Source organism: Meriones unguiculatus, chromosome 2 (genome assembly GCF_030254825.1).
Source record: "Meriones unguiculatus strain TT.TT164.6M chromosome 2, Bangor_MerUng_6.1, whole genome shotgun sequence".
Classification (NCBI taxonomy): Eukaryota; Metazoa; Chordata; class Mammalia; order Rodentia; family Muridae; genus Meriones; species Meriones unguiculatus.
The window spans coordinates 5,209,110-5,231,189 of NC_083350.1; the positions used below are offsets into that span (position 1 = coordinate 5,209,110).

General features: G+C 43.0%; 1 protein-coding gene across 7 annotated transcripts in view; it reads right to left on the minus strand.

Annotated features, from left to right (window-relative positions):
• Nucleotides 1-22,080, minus strand: part of Fbxo15 (F-box protein 15) — a 40,960-nt gene that overhangs the window by 17,521 nt on the left and 1,359 nt on the right. For 3 of the 7 annotated variants that reach the window (XM_021627651.2, XM_060376970.1, XM_060376972.1), the window contains exons 2-8: nucleotides 18,639-18,746; nucleotides 17,666-17,770; nucleotides 15,869-16,111; nucleotides 15,083-15,292; nucleotides 12,178-12,304; nucleotides 9,111-9,193; nucleotides 7,617-7,759 (exon numbers count right to left, since the gene is read on the minus strand). In XM_021627651.2, coding sequence (XP_021483326.1) covers nucleotides 7,617-7,759; nucleotides 9,111-9,193; nucleotides 12,178-12,304; nucleotides 15,083-15,292; nucleotides 15,869-16,111; nucleotides 17,666-17,770; nucleotides 18,639-18,746 — 1,019 coding nt within the window. Of the gene's footprint in view, nucleotides 1-4,742; nucleotides 5,642-7,616; nucleotides 7,760-9,098; nucleotides 9,194-12,177; nucleotides 12,305-15,082; nucleotides 15,293-15,868; nucleotides 16,112-17,665; nucleotides 17,771-18,638; nucleotides 18,747-22,080 lie in introns of those variants that run through there. The other 4 variants (XM_021627650.2, XM_060376969.1, XM_060376971.1 and 1 more) reach the window with 2 other exon arrangements.

The window sequence follows — 22,080 nt, forward strand, 5'->3', positions numbered from 1 at the left end:
ATCATTAAGGCTTTTCCCTCTGAAAATGGATAATAAACCCTTTGAGGATTAGCACTCCCTACATATTCAACTCTAAAGACCCGTTTTGCCAGTTGGGCAAATTATTCTTCACAACCTGTTCTATACCAACACTCTCAAGAAATAATATACTCTACAGGATGAAGCCACACCAGATAAAAAAGATAGAGTGTCTTACACTTAGTTAAACTATGTGGTAACTGTTATTCTGTAAGTAAATGTTTATCTTATATAAATAAATAGTTTAAAATAGTCTGGCGACTTTGAACTGCAGGGCAGTGGCATTCTGTCCCATTCACCTGGGCTGTTGTGTCTTCAGTGACACCACAATTCTTTACTGACAGGAGCACAGTGGCTAACGTCTGTGAAATAGACCCCGTCTCACTGCTCATTTTCTAAATTGAGTAAGGATCTGTTTGGTGTTATCAGTTCACAATACAAAGCTTAATTTTAAAAAGAGAAAGACAGGGGAGCAATCAACTCAATACAGAATGGTGGCTCCCTCTGCAGAAGGAAGATCAGATGGCAGCAGCAAGGACCACATAAGAGCCTCAAATATCACACCAATAATCTATACTTAAATCTTGTCTTGGCTCCCTGGTTATTATCTTATTGTTGTCTAAACCTGGACCCACATCATGTATAAAAGAGACTCTAATAGCTCATCATTAAATTAATAAACCCAAGTTTTTCCGCCATCACTCAATGCATTTTCCAAAAGAACTTCCTCATTTGCCTACTTACCTACCTACCTACCATTCACCTAACTATCCATCTGTGCTGCTGAAAACAGAGCTCATGGTCTTACCCTACGCAAGGGCTCTACCAATGAGCTGCATCCTAACCACTCCAAACATATTTCAGACTTGATTCTGTAAGTTTTGCAATTTCCATTGAGATTTTTTAAATAAAAATTTGCAATTGGTTTATGAATGAAATTGATACATGTGTATCGTACAATGATCATGATACACATGATCATTACTCAAGGACAGATACTGGACGTGGCCATATGAAAGTGCTCAGAATGCTTCAGTTATATCCTCCTTCCCCTGCCACACAAATACTGACTACTAGGCTTGTTCTAGACCCCAGGATTAACTGTCCCTGTCTCTCCCGTGGCCCCTGTGCAGAGCCCTACAGGACTTCCTGATGTGGCACTCCCAGCATGCAGTCAGCAAGCTCTGGCATCCCTGCTTAGGTGCAGGAATCTCATCTATTCCTGGGCTTGCTTGATCCATCCTGGAATCTGACACTAGTTGTTAGACCAAACAAGCTGGCCTTGACGGTTTGACCGCATGCTGTTCCACTGAGGCTGTCTCATTAGTGTCAGGCCTGGTTTCTCATTTCTCACTGAGGACGAAGGGTACATAGAGCAACCTAAATTCCAGGGACATGATGATAAAACATCTCATCCTTGGTAGGGTCAAAGTGTTTTTTAAAATAGGAATAAAGTTCTGTCATCCCGATCTTCAATGACATAGCTGAAATTTACTAAATATACCACATGGTACCAAGAGAGTTTCTCAAAAACCATAAAGGACAATCCATTTGTACTTTAAAAAAAATGTTACACACTCTGATGGCAACAGCTCCCTCTGCTGACTCTTAGAATCATGCGAAGAGTGAGGAAATGCACTGAAATCTATGTAGGAAAGTCCTCTCACTGTATGAACTAAAACCTTAAGAGTGCGGGGTAAGACGGGAGGGTGGGGGTGGCGAGTGGATCCACATAGCACACACAATCCAGATAAGTATGAAATTATTTAGTTTCCCATTTCTCCTCACTAGCCTCAACTCTTGCATGTTGTAGGAAGCACATTATTACTGACAGGGTTTATTCACCCTATATGGAGCTGGAGCGAATGCTACTGTAGCACATCAGCACAGTAGACCTGACTTTGACCACACCTACAAAACCAACAACTTTGGAAAGACAGTGACAGACAAGACAGACAGACATAATAATCCCCTTCTCTCTCTCTGTGTCATACATACACACACACACACACAGAGATAACCCTAAACTACACAGTATTAAAATGAAAACACACACTGATGGTTATGTTGTGTTTGTTTGCAGTGAGGTGAGCCCAAATACAGATGGGAACTTCACCTCATGGTAGCCTTATGGAGTCAGAGAGGTAGGTAGCTACCAGCTGCAGACTCGGCATCAGTTACGCAGGAAAAGTAAGAAGTTCTATCTCATAGGCCCATGGTAATTGCTGAAGACAAGTAACTACAACAGCAGCTACAATGAGTACTCATAAGTGTACCCAATCACTAGCAACTCCAGCATGATTAGGGTATGTCTCAGGTACAACCAATGCATGAATGATAAAGCTACTATGCTGTGTTTGTTTAGAATAAGGGAAGGCTGGAGCCCTTTCTTTGCAACTCAAAGTGTTCCCGATAGCCCCAGCACCTAAATGACTGAGTCCCAATCAGCAGGACAAAGACTAACTGTTACAGACACACATACAGAAGGAGATAAGGAAGTCACAAATAAAAAGGGGAATTATAAGTTAGTAGATTCTGAATACAGGAAATACTGGAGTGCTCTGTAGTCATACAATGTGAAAGCATTTCACATTTTTAAAGCAGTACAAACTTAAAATGCAATTAGTGTTTTAGAAACAAATTTTAGAATGGGTGAATATCTATATAAACCATGTCCAATTAGAAATAGAAAACACACTTGATGCTTTCCTTGAAGTGAGGAGATGAAATAGATACACAGAAGCTATATTCAGATTGCAAAGAATTTTTACATGTAGTGAAGCAAGCACCTTTATCATAGGTACATAGACAAAAAACACTTGGGCCACTGATGAATCTATGGGCTTCCTCCTTCCACAGAGCAAGAAAAATGTGAAGTAGTTCAAGGACTCTACCCTATTTGTGTGCTGTACAAGAAAATGAGAACACCAGGGCAACCCCACAGTGGTCGCACTGGACCTGTGAGGCTGCCTGAGAAGCAGGCTTGACTGGCATCTGAGGGCCTGCCTAGACTCCGAGAGGCAGAAGGCAGGATTTTCCTTCTTAGAAAGTTCCTCAGACCCTTGCCATCCTCTTGCTCTGGCCCAGCAATGCCACTAAGCTGCAGCATCCCCTCCACAGCAGCAAGCCATTCCGCAGCCCCCTGAGCTAAGAGAAGTGTAAGAGCTTCCAGCAGAGACGCTGCATAATGCAGGCGAGAGCCTGAGACGAAGAAACACAAGGAGATCTCAGTAACAGGCCATGACTCTCAAAGAGTCCTTCAGCAGTGTGGCCTTCAGGAGCAGTCAGCAGGAGCCAGACTAATTCCACACACATATACACATATAAACACATTTGCAGAAGGAGAGAAGCACACACAAGTAAGAAGGGGGAGCACACATCGCACACCTGTTGGACACTCAGTGCTCAGACTGGCCTTCGAGGAGACAGGACCAAATGAAAAACACAGCATCAAGAAGGTCTTTTAAAATAGGTTTAACTGGTAAAGCTGAATAATACAACACAGGGCACTGTGGGGCGGGCCTGAGATTCCAGATGGGGAGTGGCAAGGAAGTCTCACTGCACAGCTGACAGTGACCTTGCAGAGACCTGTAGTGCTGACACTGCAGGCATGTGGGACAGGCCACAACAGCTGGTACTGCCAAAGCAGGACAAGGACAGCAGAGCAGGGCAGAAGAGAGAAGAAGATGCCAGACAGGGGATCAGGCAGAAAAGCTTGGGCCCCACAGACCACAGTAGTGGTCACAAGATTCAAATGGAAGGAGAACTCTGGGGAGCAACCACAACAGAGACATTCAACTCACCTCATCCGCTCACAGGCATCAGTCTCAATCACTCGTCACCAGAGCCAGGCTCTCCCCACAGCAAGACCTGGACAGGCTGAATGCCAGCCTCTCTAGCATGTGGTGGATATGTGAATGCTGGAGAGAGGACAGAGTGGGAAGGGGCAGGAAGAGCCTTGACACAAGAGGCTAAGTTCTCTGCCAAAGCTGTTGCCACCAGAATAAAGACAGTTGTACTCAGAGTCAACTAGGGAATGGTGGTATATGCCTGGGCTCGAATGATGAGATGCTTAACTGCAGAGTCTCACATGACAGAGTAACAGTAAATACTGAAGGACACAGGTAACAAGCGAGTCCAGGAAAAGGCCAGATTTCCCAACTGTGCAGCATGAGCAGCTGCCCTGAGAGTAGACACTTACAGGGGCTGTGCCTGGAACAGCCACCCAGGGCAGACACTCACAGCAGGCCCTGCCCAGGAGGTCATCAAACTGGACTCAGAAGTACACATTTGATTATGATCATGCCAATAGATGCAGAATGCCCTCAAGTAAAACCAGCCTTTCTTGGTAAGTAAAAAAGAAGCTATGAATGCATACAGCACACATCAACATAATAAAGTCTATGTACAAAGAACCTGTAACCAATATCATGCTAAGCGAAAAGACAAGTGTGTCTACTCGCTCTGCTCCAATTCCATATAGAACTCAAAGTATTAGCCACAGTAATTAGAGAAGGAAATAAAAAGGATACAAATACAAAAGAGGGGGGTTAATGTAGCTCCTTTGCAGATTATATGATTCTGTACCTCAGAGACCCTAAAGACTCTACCGAAGAAGTCTTAGAGCTGATACACTTTCAGCAAAGCAGCAGATAACACAATTAACACACAAACATCAATGACAAACATACTGGCAAATGAAAGAAAAAAATATCATTCACAATAGCCACCTGTGTTGGCTAATTTTATTATTTTGAGGGGGCAGGTTATTTGTTTTTTGTCAATTAAACATGAGAAGAGGAACTTCAGTTGAGAAAATGCCCCATCATACTGGCAAGCCTGACGGGCATATTCCCGATTGATGACTGATATACAGAAGGAGTTTGGAAGACAGGAATGATGAAAGAGATGAAGACGACACAGGCCCGGGAAGCAAAGTCAGGGCCACTGGTATGATCTTTTCACTTAAGAACCTGGGGCTCTGGACAGGGCCACTGAAGAAATCAGCTGTGATAAACAAAAGAGCAGCACCACTGAAGTAAAGCATTTGTTTGAATGGGACAAGTGATATTGCTTAGCCGAGGCTGAAAATCAGGCAGATGAAGAAGAGTTCAGCATCACTGAGGCAACTCTCCTGGACGTGCTTCCTCAGGGTCAGCACAGAGGCACTGTGTCCCATGGCAGCCAGGCCTGCATCTCCCATGAGCAGTGACACTTGGAAACGTGTCAGAATCACTCAGGTGGTGCTGGTTTAAAGGCATGAAGGGGTCCTGGAGAGCAACTGAGGCTCAGCAATAGAAGGCAAGGTTGGAGTCCCTGAAGAGAGGCTGGGATAGGACATTGATGAAAATGCAGCTTTAGTTTCAGTAAAGAGCCTAGCATGCTGGAAACGCCAGAACCACAGGATGACGGCCAGGGACAGCAGCAGCTGTGGAGAGAGCTAGCCTGAACCCACAAGACAAGTGCTGTGGGCTATGGGCTTCAGCGCCTGAGCCAGAGCTGCTCCAGACCTTTGCAGCTGAGATGATCAACCACGGGTCCAGACACAGAGCACTGAACTTTTTCACACTGTTGAAGTTGGCTTTGCTTTGATTTGATTGTGATTGTCCCCTGGTTCTTCCCTCTTGGAGTAAGAAAATACATTAAAATTTTTATTATTATTATTATTATTTTACAGGAGCCCACAGCTGAACGACTTTGAACTTTTAAAGAGAACTTAAGACTTTTAAGACTGTGGAACTTTTAAAGACAGAAAAACAATCTTGAAATTTTGAGAGCGTGAGTAGCCTAATCAAGCCTAACAACAAGAACACTTCAAGAGTTACCACCATGCCTTACTCAGGTTGTCCTACAGAGCCATGGTAATAAAAACAGTGTCGTGCTGGCACAAATGCAGCCACATGGACCACAAGCAAGTCACTGCAACTACAGCCACTTGATTTTTGACAATGATGTTAAAAATACTCATTACAGAAAGAATAGCATCAACAAATGGTGTTGATCAAAGTCGATATCAACAGGTAAAAGAATGAAACTAGATTCTTAGCTCTTATCCTGCATAAAACTCAAGTCCGTATGGATTAAGGACTCAAGTGGAGACCAGTTACTCTGAAACTCCTATAAGAAACGTAGTAAGCTTCAGCATACAGATACAAGTAAGGACTTTCTGATCGGAAAGAAGACCAACAATTCATAAATGGGATCCCAAAAAACTGAAAAGCTTCTGCACAGAAATGGAAACCATCCGCCAACTAAAGACGTGGTCCAAGAGCAGGATAAAACCTTTGCCAGCTACATACTTAACAAAGGATTAGTATATAGAAAACACAAGGAATTCAAAAAACTAACCATCAAGAAAACCAAACACCTCACTTTAAAAACAAGCTATGGAACTGAAGAGTTCTCAAAAGAAGAAATACAAATGGCTAGTAAACTCTTTTAAAAAGTGGTCAATATCTTTAATCACATTAAGATTCTGTCTTAACTGGCCATCATCCAGAATACAAATGACAACAAACAGTGTGAGGAAAGCGAAGCCCTTATAGAATGATGGTGGGAATGTAAACTAGTGAAGCCAGTTCAGAAATCAGTCTGGAGGTTTCTCAAAAGACTAAAAATAAATTTATCATATGACCCTGCTATACCACCTGGATGTGTGTGTGTGTGTGTGTGTGTGTGTGTGTGTGTGTGTTTGTGTGTGTATACATGAGGCTCAATACCCACTACAGAGATACTTAGACATTTATTTTCTTTGCTGCTCTATTCATAATAGCTAGGAGATGGAATCAGCCTACATGTACATCAACTAACTGACAAATGAATAATAAAATATACTCAATAGAATTCTACTCAGCTAAAAAGAAAATTGAAGTTTTACAAAATTGAAGTTTTTCTTGAATTTACAAGAAAATAGATGGAACTGGAAGTAATACTGAGTGAAGTAACTCAGGTCCGGGAAGACAAATGCTACGTGTTCTTTCTTGTATGTAGACTCTTACTCCATCTCTTCAGTTTTGTGTGTTTAACTTGGAGTATCTACACATTCCACAGTGTAGAAGCTAGGAAACTACAATGGGGAATGTGAGGTGGGTGAGGAGCATTAAGAGTGAAGATGTTAGAACACAGCTGAAACAGAAGTAGAGAGTGCACATACTGGTGACAAGAAAGGCTTAAGCACAAAAGGTACAAGAAGTCATAAAACAAGCAGGCATGCCTTCTGAGCTTGAGTCTCCCCCGCCCTGTTCTGAAAAGTCTGGCAAATAGCAAACACTGGAGTAGTACAGATATGAGAAAGACTGGTTTCTCTACAGTCTCCTTGTGTAAGGCTGTGACACTCACCCTGTGACCCACAGATTCCTGGGGAAAGAAGGGAGGCTTTGGATGTAAGAGTAACAGGCAGACCCGATCATCAGGAAGGCTGAGGGGAGCCTCCTGGTACAGGTTAGAGAATTGGAGAGACAGAGCCAGGCCCAACAGACACATGCAAAGAAAACAGAGCTGGACTCACCAGCTGACCACATGAGAGGATAAATGAACAAACAATAGTTTCTTCTCTGCAGCCCACCAACTTCAGAAAGAAACAAGGCAACTTAATTCACCTTTCCTGGAGAAGAGATTGCGAAATGTACTACACAGGTAGAAGATCCCACCGCCATGCATGTCAATGTGGAGCTGATAGCCTTGCAGTCCGTACTCTGGGCTGTCATCCACAAATGGACTGTGAGGAGGCAGCATATAGGGACTGAAAAGGAAAAGAAAACATAGAGGTTTCTCAACATCACAAAGAAAATACTTGGTTGGAAAATACTCCTAATATTTTTCTATTCAAACACTACCTCCCACCAATGTCATGCTATAGGAACCACAATAATCTTCATACCATGAACTCCAAGACCTGTTCCATGCTGTTCTCACCAACTTCTATAAAAACCAGCACAGAATCATAGTTCACAGGCAGCCAGAAGACCACCACAGTTGACTGTGAGCTCCACCTTGGGACAGTAGTCCCAAAGGCCACTCTGTTCTCTGTGGCCAAAGACAGAGGCACCCAGTCAAGAGGTGCAAACATACAGATCTCTAGGCCAGGGACTCAGGCAAAAAAAGACCTAAAACACCAATTGTTTCAGTAAGAAAAGCCTCACCATGGAAGGCAACAACTTAAAAGCACCCAGCAGCTTTTCAGATATTAAAAAACAGTAAGGAAGGGACCAAGTAGAAAGGGAAAGGGGGAAGGGAGAAGCTCCAGGGAGACATAAAGCATGCTAATACATTAGAAGGCACCACAGAAGCAGAGTCAACCAGAGGCCAAAGGTCTGCACATTGTCAGCGTTCAGAACTTCACATTACAGATGAGAGCTTGAAGGAGAATGGTGGCATGCTAAAAGAACAAAGCATCTCTGAATCTGTAAGAACACTCTTATCAGGTATAAAGTCCTCAAACTAGAATAACTCAAGCAAATGCATGTTTATAAGTGTTGTGGATATAAGTGTGTTTTTGTTTTGGTCCCAGGTGTGGGATGTGGGACTGATTCAGGTGGTCTATAGCAGCAGACTATTTGGTTCATGCCAGCTCTGAGAAGAGCTCTTTGCCAGCTACAGATAGTTTCAATCTGAGGACTCTGAGAGGGAACAATGCCAGAGAGTCCAGAGTGTGGAGGAACTCCAAGAAAGAACAAGGCTCCTGCTTCTCCTGCACCTCCCAGCTACTATTGACGCAGTAAGACAAGAAGCTGGAGAGCTCCTGAAACAAGGATTGGACCAGCTCCAAGGAACCTGACGACCCTGACCAGCAGGAAGCAGCTAAGAGAGCTGTGCCCCCTCTCCAACTAAGCCTTTCTTTCTCCTACCTGGTGTTGGAAGGAATTAGGGCAGAGTAAGGAGTGATATAAAAAAAAACATATTTAAAAGTGCTTTTAAAAAGTAGCCAACACATAAATAATGCAGTTATTTTAGCAATGGCTAAGTTGCCATGCCTGTGGCCTTGGGCCCACTGGCTACAGAATGCTCATAGCTATTATAAGAATATGAATATGCAGCTAACTAACACTCCATCCTGACCATACAAAATTCAATTCACCCACCCAGATACATACAGAGTGGCGGAGCCTAGTGTGCTCTTCTCCACAAGGTGATGGAAATGAAGAGTTGCCATGACAAAAGCCAGTCCGTCCTCCTTCTGAAAAGTTAATTTAAAAGAACATAGTTTTCGATAGAAGTATTTTAATTTTCCACAAGTTCATTATAAAAATCACAGCATATCATTCTGAAGGTACATGCATTATCATTGCTAACAAAGTGTGTCATAAGACTTATATATAACACAATAGCTGGACCATCATTACCCAATATACAGAACAGACAGTCCCAAAAGAATTAATGTCCTATCACTTGTGAAATAGAAAAATGCTCTCTTCTACACAATGATTGCCATGTTATTTATGTGTATACATAAATATGTAATATGCATATATCATGTATACAGACACATGTATATAGACATACATACATACAAACACACACGTGGGAGGAGTGATTTCAGGCTATTTCAACCTCTTTTCAAAGATAAGGACAATATTTGTAAGACCCTGCAAATGTCTGGTAAATTTCACAAACACTGAGCTAAATGTTTCTCCTAGTTAGCTTCAGCAATCAACTTGATACATCCCAGAATTATCCAAATGAGTGCCAAATGAGGATCTGCTAGGCTCTGATTGCCTGTGTGCCTGTGTGTGGGCATTTTCTTATCACTAATTGATGTGGAAGGGCCCAGCATCCCTGGGCTTGAGGTTCCGGACTGTCTCAGCTAGTTAGCTGGGCAGCATTCCTCCACAGCTCCTGCCACCTGGTACCTGACTTGACTTTCTGCCCTGAGTTTCCTCAATGGCAGACTGTGTCCTGGGAGGGTAACTAAGCCCTCTCCTCATCTAAGATGCTTTTGATCCTGCTCTTTAGTACAGCAACAGAGATCAAATTACAACAATGGGGTTTGATGTTTTCTTTTGTTTTGTTTGCAAATAACTGCTTGGTTTGTCAAATGCAGTGGGAAGACTCGACTTCACTTCATGTGCCCACCAGGCTAAATGGCAGAAATGTGAGTGCAGGGGACTGATGCTGACTGCTGTAGCCACCCCTGAATGGTAAGCCCGAAGGCACCACTCACTCTCCAAGCAGATCAAACAGACAGTCCTCATGGTTCTAGAGAACAACAAAGAGCACATATTTAAGTCAAAAATGCATAAACAAATTGGTGCTTCATCCTCAAGTCATGCACACACACACACACAGAGTAAAAAGAAGCAAAAACTACCATGGTCAGCTGATAAAAACAAGAGGGAGCCCTGTAGAACACAGAGAACCTGCTTCTGTCCCATCACTGACACAGAGGCACACTGCTACTCTCAACCAGTGCATGCAACTTCATAGTGTGGCTTCATAGCAGAGCCACAGCCACATAACTAAAGTGCTGTGGATGCAGAGCACATCACGCCGCCCTGCCCTGCACTAAGCGACTGCCAGAGAGAGCCCAGGAGACCTTCTTTTGAGCGGTTGGTCAGGGTGCTCTGTGTGACTCCAAAACAGAACAGACTGCTGCTGCTGCCCTTGCATGCTTCTCCCAGGCTGAAAGTAACCCCTCCTCCCAAACGCACTGCACACTTAGGACATAGGGCTCAGACAGACCCAGATGATCTGCGCTGGATCCGAGCTGAAAGCGTCTTCCTGTGGTACCAGAAAATACGAGGCAAGCTGCCAAAGGAGGCGCTCACTCAGCCGCAGCACCCATAGACCACAACAACGGCAGCCCAGCAAGGCATCTGAGGAGGCCCACATAGGTGGCACTCATGTGTCAGGGGCATTCAACAGCTGTCTATACACACTTGAGGCCCACTCAACAGGAGGGAAATCCTGCCTGGTACTAGAAACCTCACCAACTTCCCAGAGACAGTGAGGTCACGGACATTAGAAAAGGATCTACTACCGTCACATTGCTGGACCAGCATACTTCCTTACTACATTCTAAATCTTATCCTCAAAACCACAAACAACATGGCTACCACCCCTCATCAAAAAAGCTTTTCTTTATAGTACAGGCTAACAGAAATCCAAAACTGCACATAATGCAGAGCCCAACGTGTCACTTGGAGCTCAGCCCTAACAGATACATGTCACCTCTCGCATCGACAGCTCAAGGAACAGTGCAGAAGAGGAGGTATCAAGATTATAAGAGTCAGAACACCAGTAAACCTGCTATCAAACCATCTGTCTTAGAAATGGCTGCATAAACAAGACCAAATAATAGCACAACCAAGAGACATGCTATGGGAAGAGGGGAATTATTCCATGCTTAGACAAAGAACTACAGGCAACTAATGTGAGCTGAGAGACAGAATTAAAGCCTTTCCCAGGGTTGAGCCTCCTGGGTGCTTATCCAATAGTAAGCCCTAAAACTCTATATACACAAACAACAAGTGAACTCAGCAGTAACAGTGACAATAATAACACGAGGCATCAAGGAAATCAGCAGGCTGCATTTATATCTCTGTGCACACATAAGAAGTGTATGTACCTAACAATGACAATAATAAAAGCACGTGTCAATTGAGAATGGCAGGAGGCATAAAAGAGGTTGAGGGAGGAGAGCTATGAGGGGTTGGAGGAAGAGTGGGAAGGGGGCAAGTGATATAGTTCCATTTTAATTAAAAATTAAAAAAAAAAAAAAGAGAACCCCAGAAGGATCAGGGCTCAGCCTGGCAAGGCAAAGTGGAAACACGCAGACAGAAAGGGTACCTTCTTTGACACCTGACCCTGAAGGGCAGAGTACATCCCATATCACATCCACAAGTCAGAATGATTCTTGGAGCCGTCCACGTTGGACAAGTCCTATTAGACATTTGGGCAAAGTCTTGAAAGGGACAGTATACACAGGCTGACTGGGAGGGAAAGTGGGGCGGTGCCCTGGCAGTGAAGAAATAACAGTTAGAAATAGGAGAGAGAGGAGGGCTTGCCATCCACATCAGCAGAGAGCAGATCAACTCAGCAGACTAGAAGGATGAGACCAAGAGGCAGCTACTGACTTCTTCCAGAGTCTAATTCAGTCTCACAGCATGCAAACATGGGACTGTGAAGGGGAAAGACACACTCCATGCACAAGCTCCATCTTACCTGCCACAGCCCCACCAGGAGGCCAGGATTTAGACAGAATATCCGAACAAGTCTGTCCCAGCCAATCATGGTAGTCTTGCTTAAATGAGTCAGCTCATACTTTGCAATTAAAGACAGCCATCGTGGTCTTTGAGCACCATGCCAAGAGAAAACAGAGAGATGTGAACTTTCTGATGTCTTGTTGTCTAGTCTCATTAGTGTTAATCGTTTTGAAGAGCAATTTATACACACTAACATGCTCAAACCAGGTGGTATAAATACTGAACCTTGTACAACTGGGAGGCAAATACACCAACTGTCTCATCCTACTGTTTTCTTCCCCTCCCTCTTGCTCTTCCTCTGAGAGAAGATGTGCCTTTCTTTCCAAAGTTTTTGTAAAATGATGCTGAGAGACAGTGAAAACTGAAATACTACATGATAAATTAAGGCAAAATCATAAACATTTTCATGAAGGCGCCATGCAGAACGCGTAGTGCCCAAGAGTAAATACTCGACTGCATAGAAGACACCTTCACTATGCTCCACAAAAGACTTAAAGCCATCCAGAGGGAACGCTACCTACAAGAACAATGTCAGACAAGACAGAGAACATGCAGGGAACACAGAGGTGGCTTGGGAAATCAGAAAGCAGCTGAGACCTCAGTGGTCAATCAGCAGAACCAGAGCAGTCGGCCAAAATCCCTCGGGTGCTGGGACAACGCATCTGAAATTTACTTCCAGTGACTAATACTCAAAACATTGGGTGCTACGTTTGCAGACACTGAGGAAAGCAAAGGCAGCAGTCGTGAATGGCACAGCTTCAAAGCAGAGGAGGGCTGTAAGGCAACAAGAGCAAACTCTCTCATGTGACAGGACTCTCAACACTACATTGTTTCATTAGGAATCTTTATGCTGAGAATAATAGTTAGGTGGCAGAGCTGCCTGGCATAATTTCTGACATGTTAACTAGAAATAGACTCAGACATGCAGAATATACCTGGAGGAAGATGAACGCAGAACCAGTGACATAAGTATAAAGTCAAAGAGAAATGCCATGAGAGCACAGCACATCCAAAAGATGCTCACCAACTGGCGGCCATGGTCACCATCATGGTTAAGGGAGAAAGGGGTGGCTACATGCAGATAGCAGAAAACCCCTTCCCTTCACCTTCAATGTGCCAAAGCTGGAAGACACCCAAGTGCAGCTGTGCAAACTTAAACAGACTCTGGGGACAAACGGTCCTCACTGACCTTAACTTTTCCAGCCACAGTCACAGCACTGAGGCCAACATTAAACAATCATTCTCACAAACAGAGGCCGTGGCAGTACGAACTGAGAACCCAACTAATAAGAAAAGCAGCTGTGGTCCACGTAGGAAGGTTTAAGTTACAGGAAATTATGTGCCAATAGCACCGTGAGTGCTTTCATAGGAGAAACAGATGTAAGCTTAAGTGAAGGCCTCAGGTTCTAAGGACAAACATGTAGGCAAGGTTTGTCCTCACGGTGGAAGCACTGGCCCACACACTGCAGCGAGAGCGTCCTGAAACACACTTTCAGCTGTGCTGACCACTGCACACTGCACAGGGTCAGAGGCTGCTCCAGAGAGCTTAAATGGAAATAAATCACAACGGATGCATTTCCCCCCGTGAATTCCAGCATTCATTACCATGCAGTATCTAGTATTCCTGACCCTGGTGACAATTGCTGGGGACACACTACTTTTAAGTAAGCTCTACAATTCAACATAAAACATGATCTTTAACTCATAGTGTTTCAAAATCATTTTAATTACTGTTAACTAATTTGTACCTGTACCTATGAACAATACCATAAAATACCATCCTGTCAAAACAGTGCACTTCATGATTTCCAAACGTAATTTCATAATGTACACAACTTACCTACTATATTAGAAAAGTTTGGAGTTCATCATTTCACATAAAAAGTTCGTATTTACCCAAAGAAAAATAATCACTTAAAAAGTAACTGTGTTATCAAAATATACCCAGTAATCTAACTGTGGGAAATAATCCACACGTTTCTCACTGATGATGTTTTCGGAACACAGAAAGCATAGGTTCTAGCACTGAAGGGTCTGAGTATGATTAGTAAGCAGCCTCAGACCTGGCACTAAAGAGGAGAAAGGGCCAACCTGCTCCAGGGAAACCATGAAACAACAGTCACTTCATGGGGACAGAGATGAGAGGGACCCAGGAAGAGAACTAGAGTGAGCAAGGATGGTAAGAAAATCAGTGCAGAAAATGGCACTGTGAAGTCCAAGACACCAAGACAGGGAGGAGGTGGGACAAACAGCAGTGCAGCAATTACAGCGAAGGCAGACAAGGCCCACACCTGCAACACATCTGATACAGAAAGTGCTAGCCTTCTTGGGACATTGGGAAGGTGAGCCTGTTAGTGTGTGTGAACAAGGCACAGTCACAGAAGAGCAGGATGATGTTCATTCTGTAACAGCTTCCCAGCTAATGCTTCCAACCTTCGCCCTCACAGCCGTCTGCATCACACTCCACAGACATGAAGATGGAGGCAGAGCCAGTTGCACATGGACATAATCCAGTACACTCAAGGGAGAATCACACAAAGTAAGTGATAGCTCGATTTAGGTAGTATGTAAACTAAGATCAATATATAATTACTAAAGAATATGCGAATTTTATATCATTTGTTAAAACAGTTCAGAGTAAAAACACAGAAAAGCAGCCAATCATCTAGATTATCGTTTGTACTCTTATAAGATTCAAGAAATTAAAATTGTAGACCAGAGTCTGTAGCAACACAGAATGACAGGAAGGCCTCTAAGATACAATCAGTTAAAATACACAGGTGGGACCTTTGTTCTCCAGGGAGTGTCGGCAACTCCTCAGGCTCCGGGAGTCCTCGCCACTGAGCTGCTGAAGCAGTACTCACCCATTTGGGTCAGGGGCTTTATACTGGTCCATAAAAACTGGTGTCACTCCACACAGATCCAGGGTGGACAATGTGTCTAGATGCGGCCAATCTGTGCGATACCATACAACAGTGACAGACGTGTCATTTAAGGAAAGATCAGCATGCGGAACGATGTGCTCTTTCCCACTTTTTTCTCTTAATATAAGTGTCCAACCTAAGCCAGAGATTCTAGAAAAAAACATGAAAATGCTTTCCAAAGAAAGAATTCAACACAAACACACACATACACACAACAACAACTTCATATACCATTTCCATAACATCTAATTCTTAAAAGTCAAGCTCCTCAGCACACACCTGGCATACTTTCCTGCCATCCACGGCACCCTGTGAGCAAACATTCCCTGAGAATCTATGATGTTACACGGCAGCTAACACACTGATGAGGAACTTCAACACTCTGGCTCTACTCAAGACCATGAGGCTGTTTATGCTGTTTATAAAAACATCAGCCAGTATCAAAATATGGTAGATTTTTAAAACACACACACAAGAAAAACTACCAGACACAGGTCTCTCTGATCTAAACTGCTCCTCTAGTCTAGCAGTGTAGCTCGTGGTACCCATTTCCCTAGCATTTGTAAGGCCCTACTTTCAATCCTTACACCTGCACGACTAAGCAAAAGACCTGCACATGCACCGCGCATAAGAAACACCTTGAGATGACATCTGGTTAGAAACTGGAAGAATCTGTGGTTCTGTCCAGGAACCACTGAGGCGAGTGTTCCTGAGGAGCCTGCACACCTGAGGGCCTCTTTGGTCTTCACAGGAAGGCCTGTGTAGGGGTTGACAGGTTTGAGAATGTGGGCTAGTCTTGCTTTCACAAAGGAGATTTGCTTTGTAATGTACTCTCTCTTCCAGTATCCAACTTCTTTTTCCTCAACTGAGAGGGAGCTCACAGATGCAGCTGTCTCGTCCACTGAAGCAATTTTCCAATATGATCTTTTTGATGGGAATGTAGCTGAGTAGATTTTGATCCAAATTAAACTGGAAGAAAAGAATAAAGTACATCAGTTTGGAGGTACTGTAAAGTACCCAGAACAGCAAAATACAACATTAGGGATGCATACTAATGTTGAATTTTCAATTAGGCCAGTTCCATGAATAATTTACATTGTGTTTATGTATACAGTTGACCACAGTCTGAAATGAAATGTTTTGGATCCACTATCCCCAAAAACAAGTAAAAAGGGAAGAGTCTATTTCCAGAGTTAGGTCTAAGGTAGGAATCTTACGTTTCTTAGGCTCATCCAAGGCTGCTGTTCTGCAAGATGACTAAATAGGCGCTCAAGTGCAGAAAAACCACAAGCTTACATAAACAATGACCCTGGTCTTCTTGTACAAATAATGAGTAGATGCATTCATTACACATGCATTTTGCTTCCTAACTTTAAATTTGTAACAAGGAATATGCACTAATTTCCAAAAGGTAAAATAGTGAAAGTCATTTAAAAACAAGAGCAACAGTTAAGTTTTCCTAAGCACACATCTGTCAACTGTCATGGAAGCAATTCACATACTAACTCATTTAGCCCTTCCAATAAACACAGAATGTAGCAGTTTTATCCCCACTGTACAGATGGCATAACTGAGGCCCAAACCGGTGCATTCAAACCTGCATATATACATTAGTACACACACATTTTAATGGTGCAAAAATTATCACAAAAGCAGCATAGTAATCCAAAGTTTTACATTTTCCCAGCTGACTATGAAAGTCTTTTACGGATTAGCATATGAGAATGACAGTAGAGAAAGTTTCCTGCCTACCATGCTGCCAGAACATAACACACCACAGCCTATCTGTCATTCCCGACACCCTTACCTTCCAAATCAAACCAACCTGCATTCTGTATCTTAATGTGTGTCCTAGCAATCTGTGAGTTCTACATCAAATCAATATTTGTATGACCTTTTGACATTCAATAAGAGAGAACCCGAAAAAGACAAGAAATGGGCAGAAAATGCTCAGCGGACATTAGGAGGGCTCTATTTCTCTTGACATGAGATGAATTCTGGGTACAGGCCAAGGTGACCATGAAGAATAAAAACTGTGTCTTCTCTTTATCCACAGAGGCCCGGAGAACCCAGCTGGGGGCCCGCCCAAGTTCCCAGGTAAGGCCCACACACTGGGTCTCTCCTCGCCTTTCCCTTTCCCACACAGCAAGTGTATTTGGTTGGCAGGTTTGGGAGGAAGAGCTACATCACTTCAACAGGCCCAGCTGCTTCTCCTCTAAGGTCTGCAGAGAACAAAACCAAGATGTGGATGAGGATGTCAAGCCGGGACCCTGATCACAGAGCACAGCTCTGTTCTACAGCCCAACAGTAGCAGGCCTGACCTTCAGCACCTGCAAAGAACACTCCTTATCTCATGAGTACAAATGTCTGAAAACACACGGCTACATACAGCCTTAGACACATTATTGCCTGAAAACAGTATTAAAATTAATTCTCTTAATTTTTAGGAAATGGCTAAAATGCCTACTAATTTTCTCAGCTCCTGTTACCCCATATAACAAATGGACATGGCAGTCTCCTTACTTGTCACTGGCCAGCTGATAAAAGCGTCTGCTCACACATCCAGTGCACAGCAAGCTCACAACATCCAAGTAGGAAAATATATTCAGCAAAACTTCAGAGGGCATTCTGAGAGAGGGGGAGAAAAGCAAACAAGTCAGCCAATACTGAAGCTACAAATTACAGAATACTACTGCCTCTGCATCTCTAACGTCCATCCTGTTTAATAGGCAAACTGTTCTCTCCTTAATTCATTTCTTGACTGTGACTTTCTGGTCATTAGAGCCCTCACTGCATAGACCCGTTAGGGGAGCGGAAGGCACAGAGGACCAACCTTCTCAGCATATGGCCCACATCTACACAGGCTCGATCAACAGGGACTGCCTCAGAGCCTCTATCACGAACCTGTGTCACCCTCTGTTGAAACACAGGAGCTGGGGGATGGGGACATATTCCATCACAATAGTGCATCCTGGGGCAAAGTGTCTCTCCACAAAATGTCAACGTCACAGACCTCCACGGGCCGCTAACTATCCCATAAACTGTATTACAACACACACCAACAAGCATCTTAACGTGATGTCACCAGTTTTTTAAAAGGCTCATGGATTTTGGTTCCAGTGGTCACAGTATAGATCTTACAGTAACACAAGTTCCAAACTACTGATCTGAACAGTCCCACAGGTTCACACAACTTCAGAAGAAACGATGTTCTTCTGGCTTTCCAGGCTTTATCTACTAAGAATAATTAGGAAGAACAGTTTAATAAAAGGGAAATCTAATGTACTCATCGCCTCTACTTTAATTTCATAAAACTAGTCTAATAAGGATGACAGTGACAGGCTCATGACTCATGTCAAACTCTGCGCTGTACATCTGTCCTACACAATTCTATTCTTGGAAAGCTCAAAATACCAACTTGGGATATGCTGCACCAGAATTTTCTCTAAAACCCCATGCCTAAAGCCCAGCACCCCACAAGAAGCAGGCTACCTACCTGTCCAGGGATACAGAGCAGTTGGAGGACTTCCCATTGTGCAGGCCACGCCTGCTATACTGCCTGAGCACAGGTAAGCCTCCAGCAACCTTAACTCCGGAGCCCTTCCTGAAAGAAAAGGTGAGAAAGTCAAGTTATGTGATTACCAGATGAGGCAAATCTTCTGTTCCCCTCTGAAAAAAAGGGCCAATAAAATGCAAAGATCATTCAATATGAAACGTCATCCCTGAAAGTAAAGACAGAAAGGGAAAGAAAAAAAGAAAAGAGAAGGGAGGGAGTTCAGATCAAGTGTGCGGTGGGTGTACACCTAACGTCTGCACTCTAGTTTAATGCTGCTCTCAAGGACTGGCAGCCTGGCAAAGCGGTGCTCCAAAATTAATGATAGCGAACAAAAGGGAAAACGGTAACCATGCTGTTCTAATTTCATGGTGTTGCTGTAATAAAATACTCTGACCAAAACCTAGTGGTGAAAACTGTTTATTCCAGGCTAGAGTCCATCAGTGAGAGAGCAGAACCCCAAGGGGAGCTCGAGAAGCACAGGGCACGGAGCAGTGCTGGGATTTAGGAGTGGGTACTTTGCTTACAGAGGGCTCAAGTTTGGTTCCTAGCACCCACACCATGCAGCTCACAGCTACCTGTACCTTCAGTTCCAGGAGAAACTACGGCCCCTGGTAGCTACCAGCACGTGAACTTGGGTACACAAAACCACACACAAACACACACACCACACAAACAATAAAAATAAAATTATAAAAAGCTAGAAAAATAAAAATGACTTAGGACTGTCTAAGAGAACAACAACAACAAAAATAGTATACTGTATAAATTTCAACCTCGCAAAATCCATGTTACAGGGAAGCTGACCCTCTAGATGGTTCAAGGACAAAGCAGTAACTGCCTTCCACAGGCCAGGTCTGGGAGCGTGGCCTGAAATCTTTAAAAAGCACACACATTTTTGAAAGCCAGAATTAAATTTCTAGAAATAAGCCTTAACTCAAGAAAACGTGCCCTGATAGTTCTCTCGGGAATGTCCACCTCAAAGCTATCTGTACTGGAGAAGAAAACAGAAGACACTGAACAGGGATAGGGCTTAGTTCACTCGCGCTGTATTAATGGAGTTAGCAAGCCAAAGGAGACATTTTCTACCCAAGCGTTTCAAGTACCAAGAGGCCCTCGCTGGCTTCCGGGTGGCATGGTCTGCCGCTCACCTCCTGTAAGACTCATTCAAACAACATGGTCTCACCCAGGTCCTTGGAGGCCACCTTAAACGCTAATCCAGCTCCTGAGGATACCACCTGTATGTTCTTTACCTAGGTGTCACATGTCACCGTCAAACACTGAACGTAACGACTTTTCCATTATCATCACGTGGCTTTCACTCTGAACTCTTCCTTAGCACCCACACTATACATAGCATTCAGGCGATAGCGAACTTTCTAAATTAATGCACCAGATGAAAGAGCAGGCCTTAGTATATTATATGCTTTATTTCTCTAAAAGAGAAAGTAGGCACATGTATGTGCACACACAAACACAATGAATGGAAGAAAAGCCAGCATATCAAAGCTAAGACATAGTCATAGGAACAAGGTTCAGTGGTAGCATGGTACAGTAGGCAGGCCTCAGTACATTTTCTATGTTCCCTTAGAACTTCATCTCTTTAAATCATTTCCTATTTCTTCCCCAAAGTCTTTGTGTTGATCAGAAAGAGGACCTCTGTGGTTCGTGCCCACAGAGGGCTATGCCTGAGAAGCACTTCACAAACAGGTGTCTAGCTTTCAAGGAACATAGGAACACACAGCAACCCAATCCAGGCAGTTTGCACCAAGTTAACTCACTTGCTGAGAACTTGTGAGAGCGCAGTCTCTCTTGTTTAGTATGTGTGCAAAAACTGTAGATGAATGTATATTATGGCACCTTCTTCTTAAACAGCTAACTAAGGACCAGGCAGGGAGGTACTCTCTGGCACTAGTTATCTGGAAGAGAAGAAGGTACCAAAGGCTTTTCCCTAATCAACACAACAGATATGCCTATCTTTGACTAAAACATTTACTACAGCTTATTTACCAGTTTATTCTCCAAATACATCTTAATAACATATTCTGCACAGGAAAATATGTTATATGTTTTCAAGCCTATCGCATCCTACATTTATAAGAAAATCAAGGGTATTTTCTTATGGACACGTTTTCAACAGTTTTCTAAAAATGGCATGGCTACTTCTTTATGGCCTTTTTCTGCATTTAAAAGAGACCTCTCATTTCACAGAACAGACAAGTCTCCAGACAAGTTAGCAGTGGAGCATCCCCAAGGTTCTCCTGACAATCCTCATGGAGCTCTTCTTACCATTTCAAATATTTACAAATTTAATTTTGGCATGATTGAAAAGCACATCTCCATTTCTTCCTAAAAATGACTTCACTTTATAAATAGGCCACTCCACTAAACAATGAGTGAGCTGAACAAATATCTTCAAACAGTTCTACGTGGAATCCACTAATGTTTACTTTAGAAGCATTTTTCAAATACACAAAGAGAAGGTCCAGACAGAAGATCATGGGATTTGCACTTAATACATCTTGAGTGTACATTTTATTTAATAGCTTAGAATAAGCCCAACACATTTATAAAAATAATTTTAAATTTTGTTAGTATGAAATAAATCAAGTTATAGTAGGTATAAATTAACCCAATTTATTACATATTGTGTTGTATTAATTATAGCACATGTTTATGAATAACACATTTTATGCTAAATGAGAAACTAGTGATTCCTAATTGACACATAATTTTCCACAATGTGGTATTATTATTACTATCACTATTATTTTGAAACAAGGGGTTTCTCTACAGAGTGTTAGCTGTCCTGAAACTTGATCTGTAAACCAGGCTGGCCTTGAACTCACAGAAATCAGCCTGCTTCTACCTCCCAAGTACTGGGATTAAAGGCATGCACACCACCCTTAGCTAATAACTAACTTCTTTAAGCACAATCATCCTAGTCTTAGCAGCTGACTTTCCTTTACCAATAAGAATCTACACAAGACCAGTTCACAGGCTGAGAGCAGGTTCCCACACAGTCACGACAGGTACTTTACTTTTATCAGTTTGTCAGAAAGCTCACCCAACTTACAAAGAAATAAGGAGACTTCTAAGAAACTTATCCTGTCCTCTGAGAGAGAACAAGATCTAAAGAATAAATTTAGGAATAGAAAGAAATTACTAAAGTTTAAGTTTCTAGCTTAAAGGCCAGTCTTTTTCTTCTTTGTAGAAATGCTGTCACTGTTCCATCACAAGTCTTACAGTTTGTCCAGCATTATGAAAACGTGCCATATTTCTGAAACCTGGGTGTAGAATGGGACCTAGAAAGGACACAGGACAGGGCCCTGGAGTTGGGGAGAGAACGGAACAACTTAAGTAGTTGACATAACCCGTTAACAGG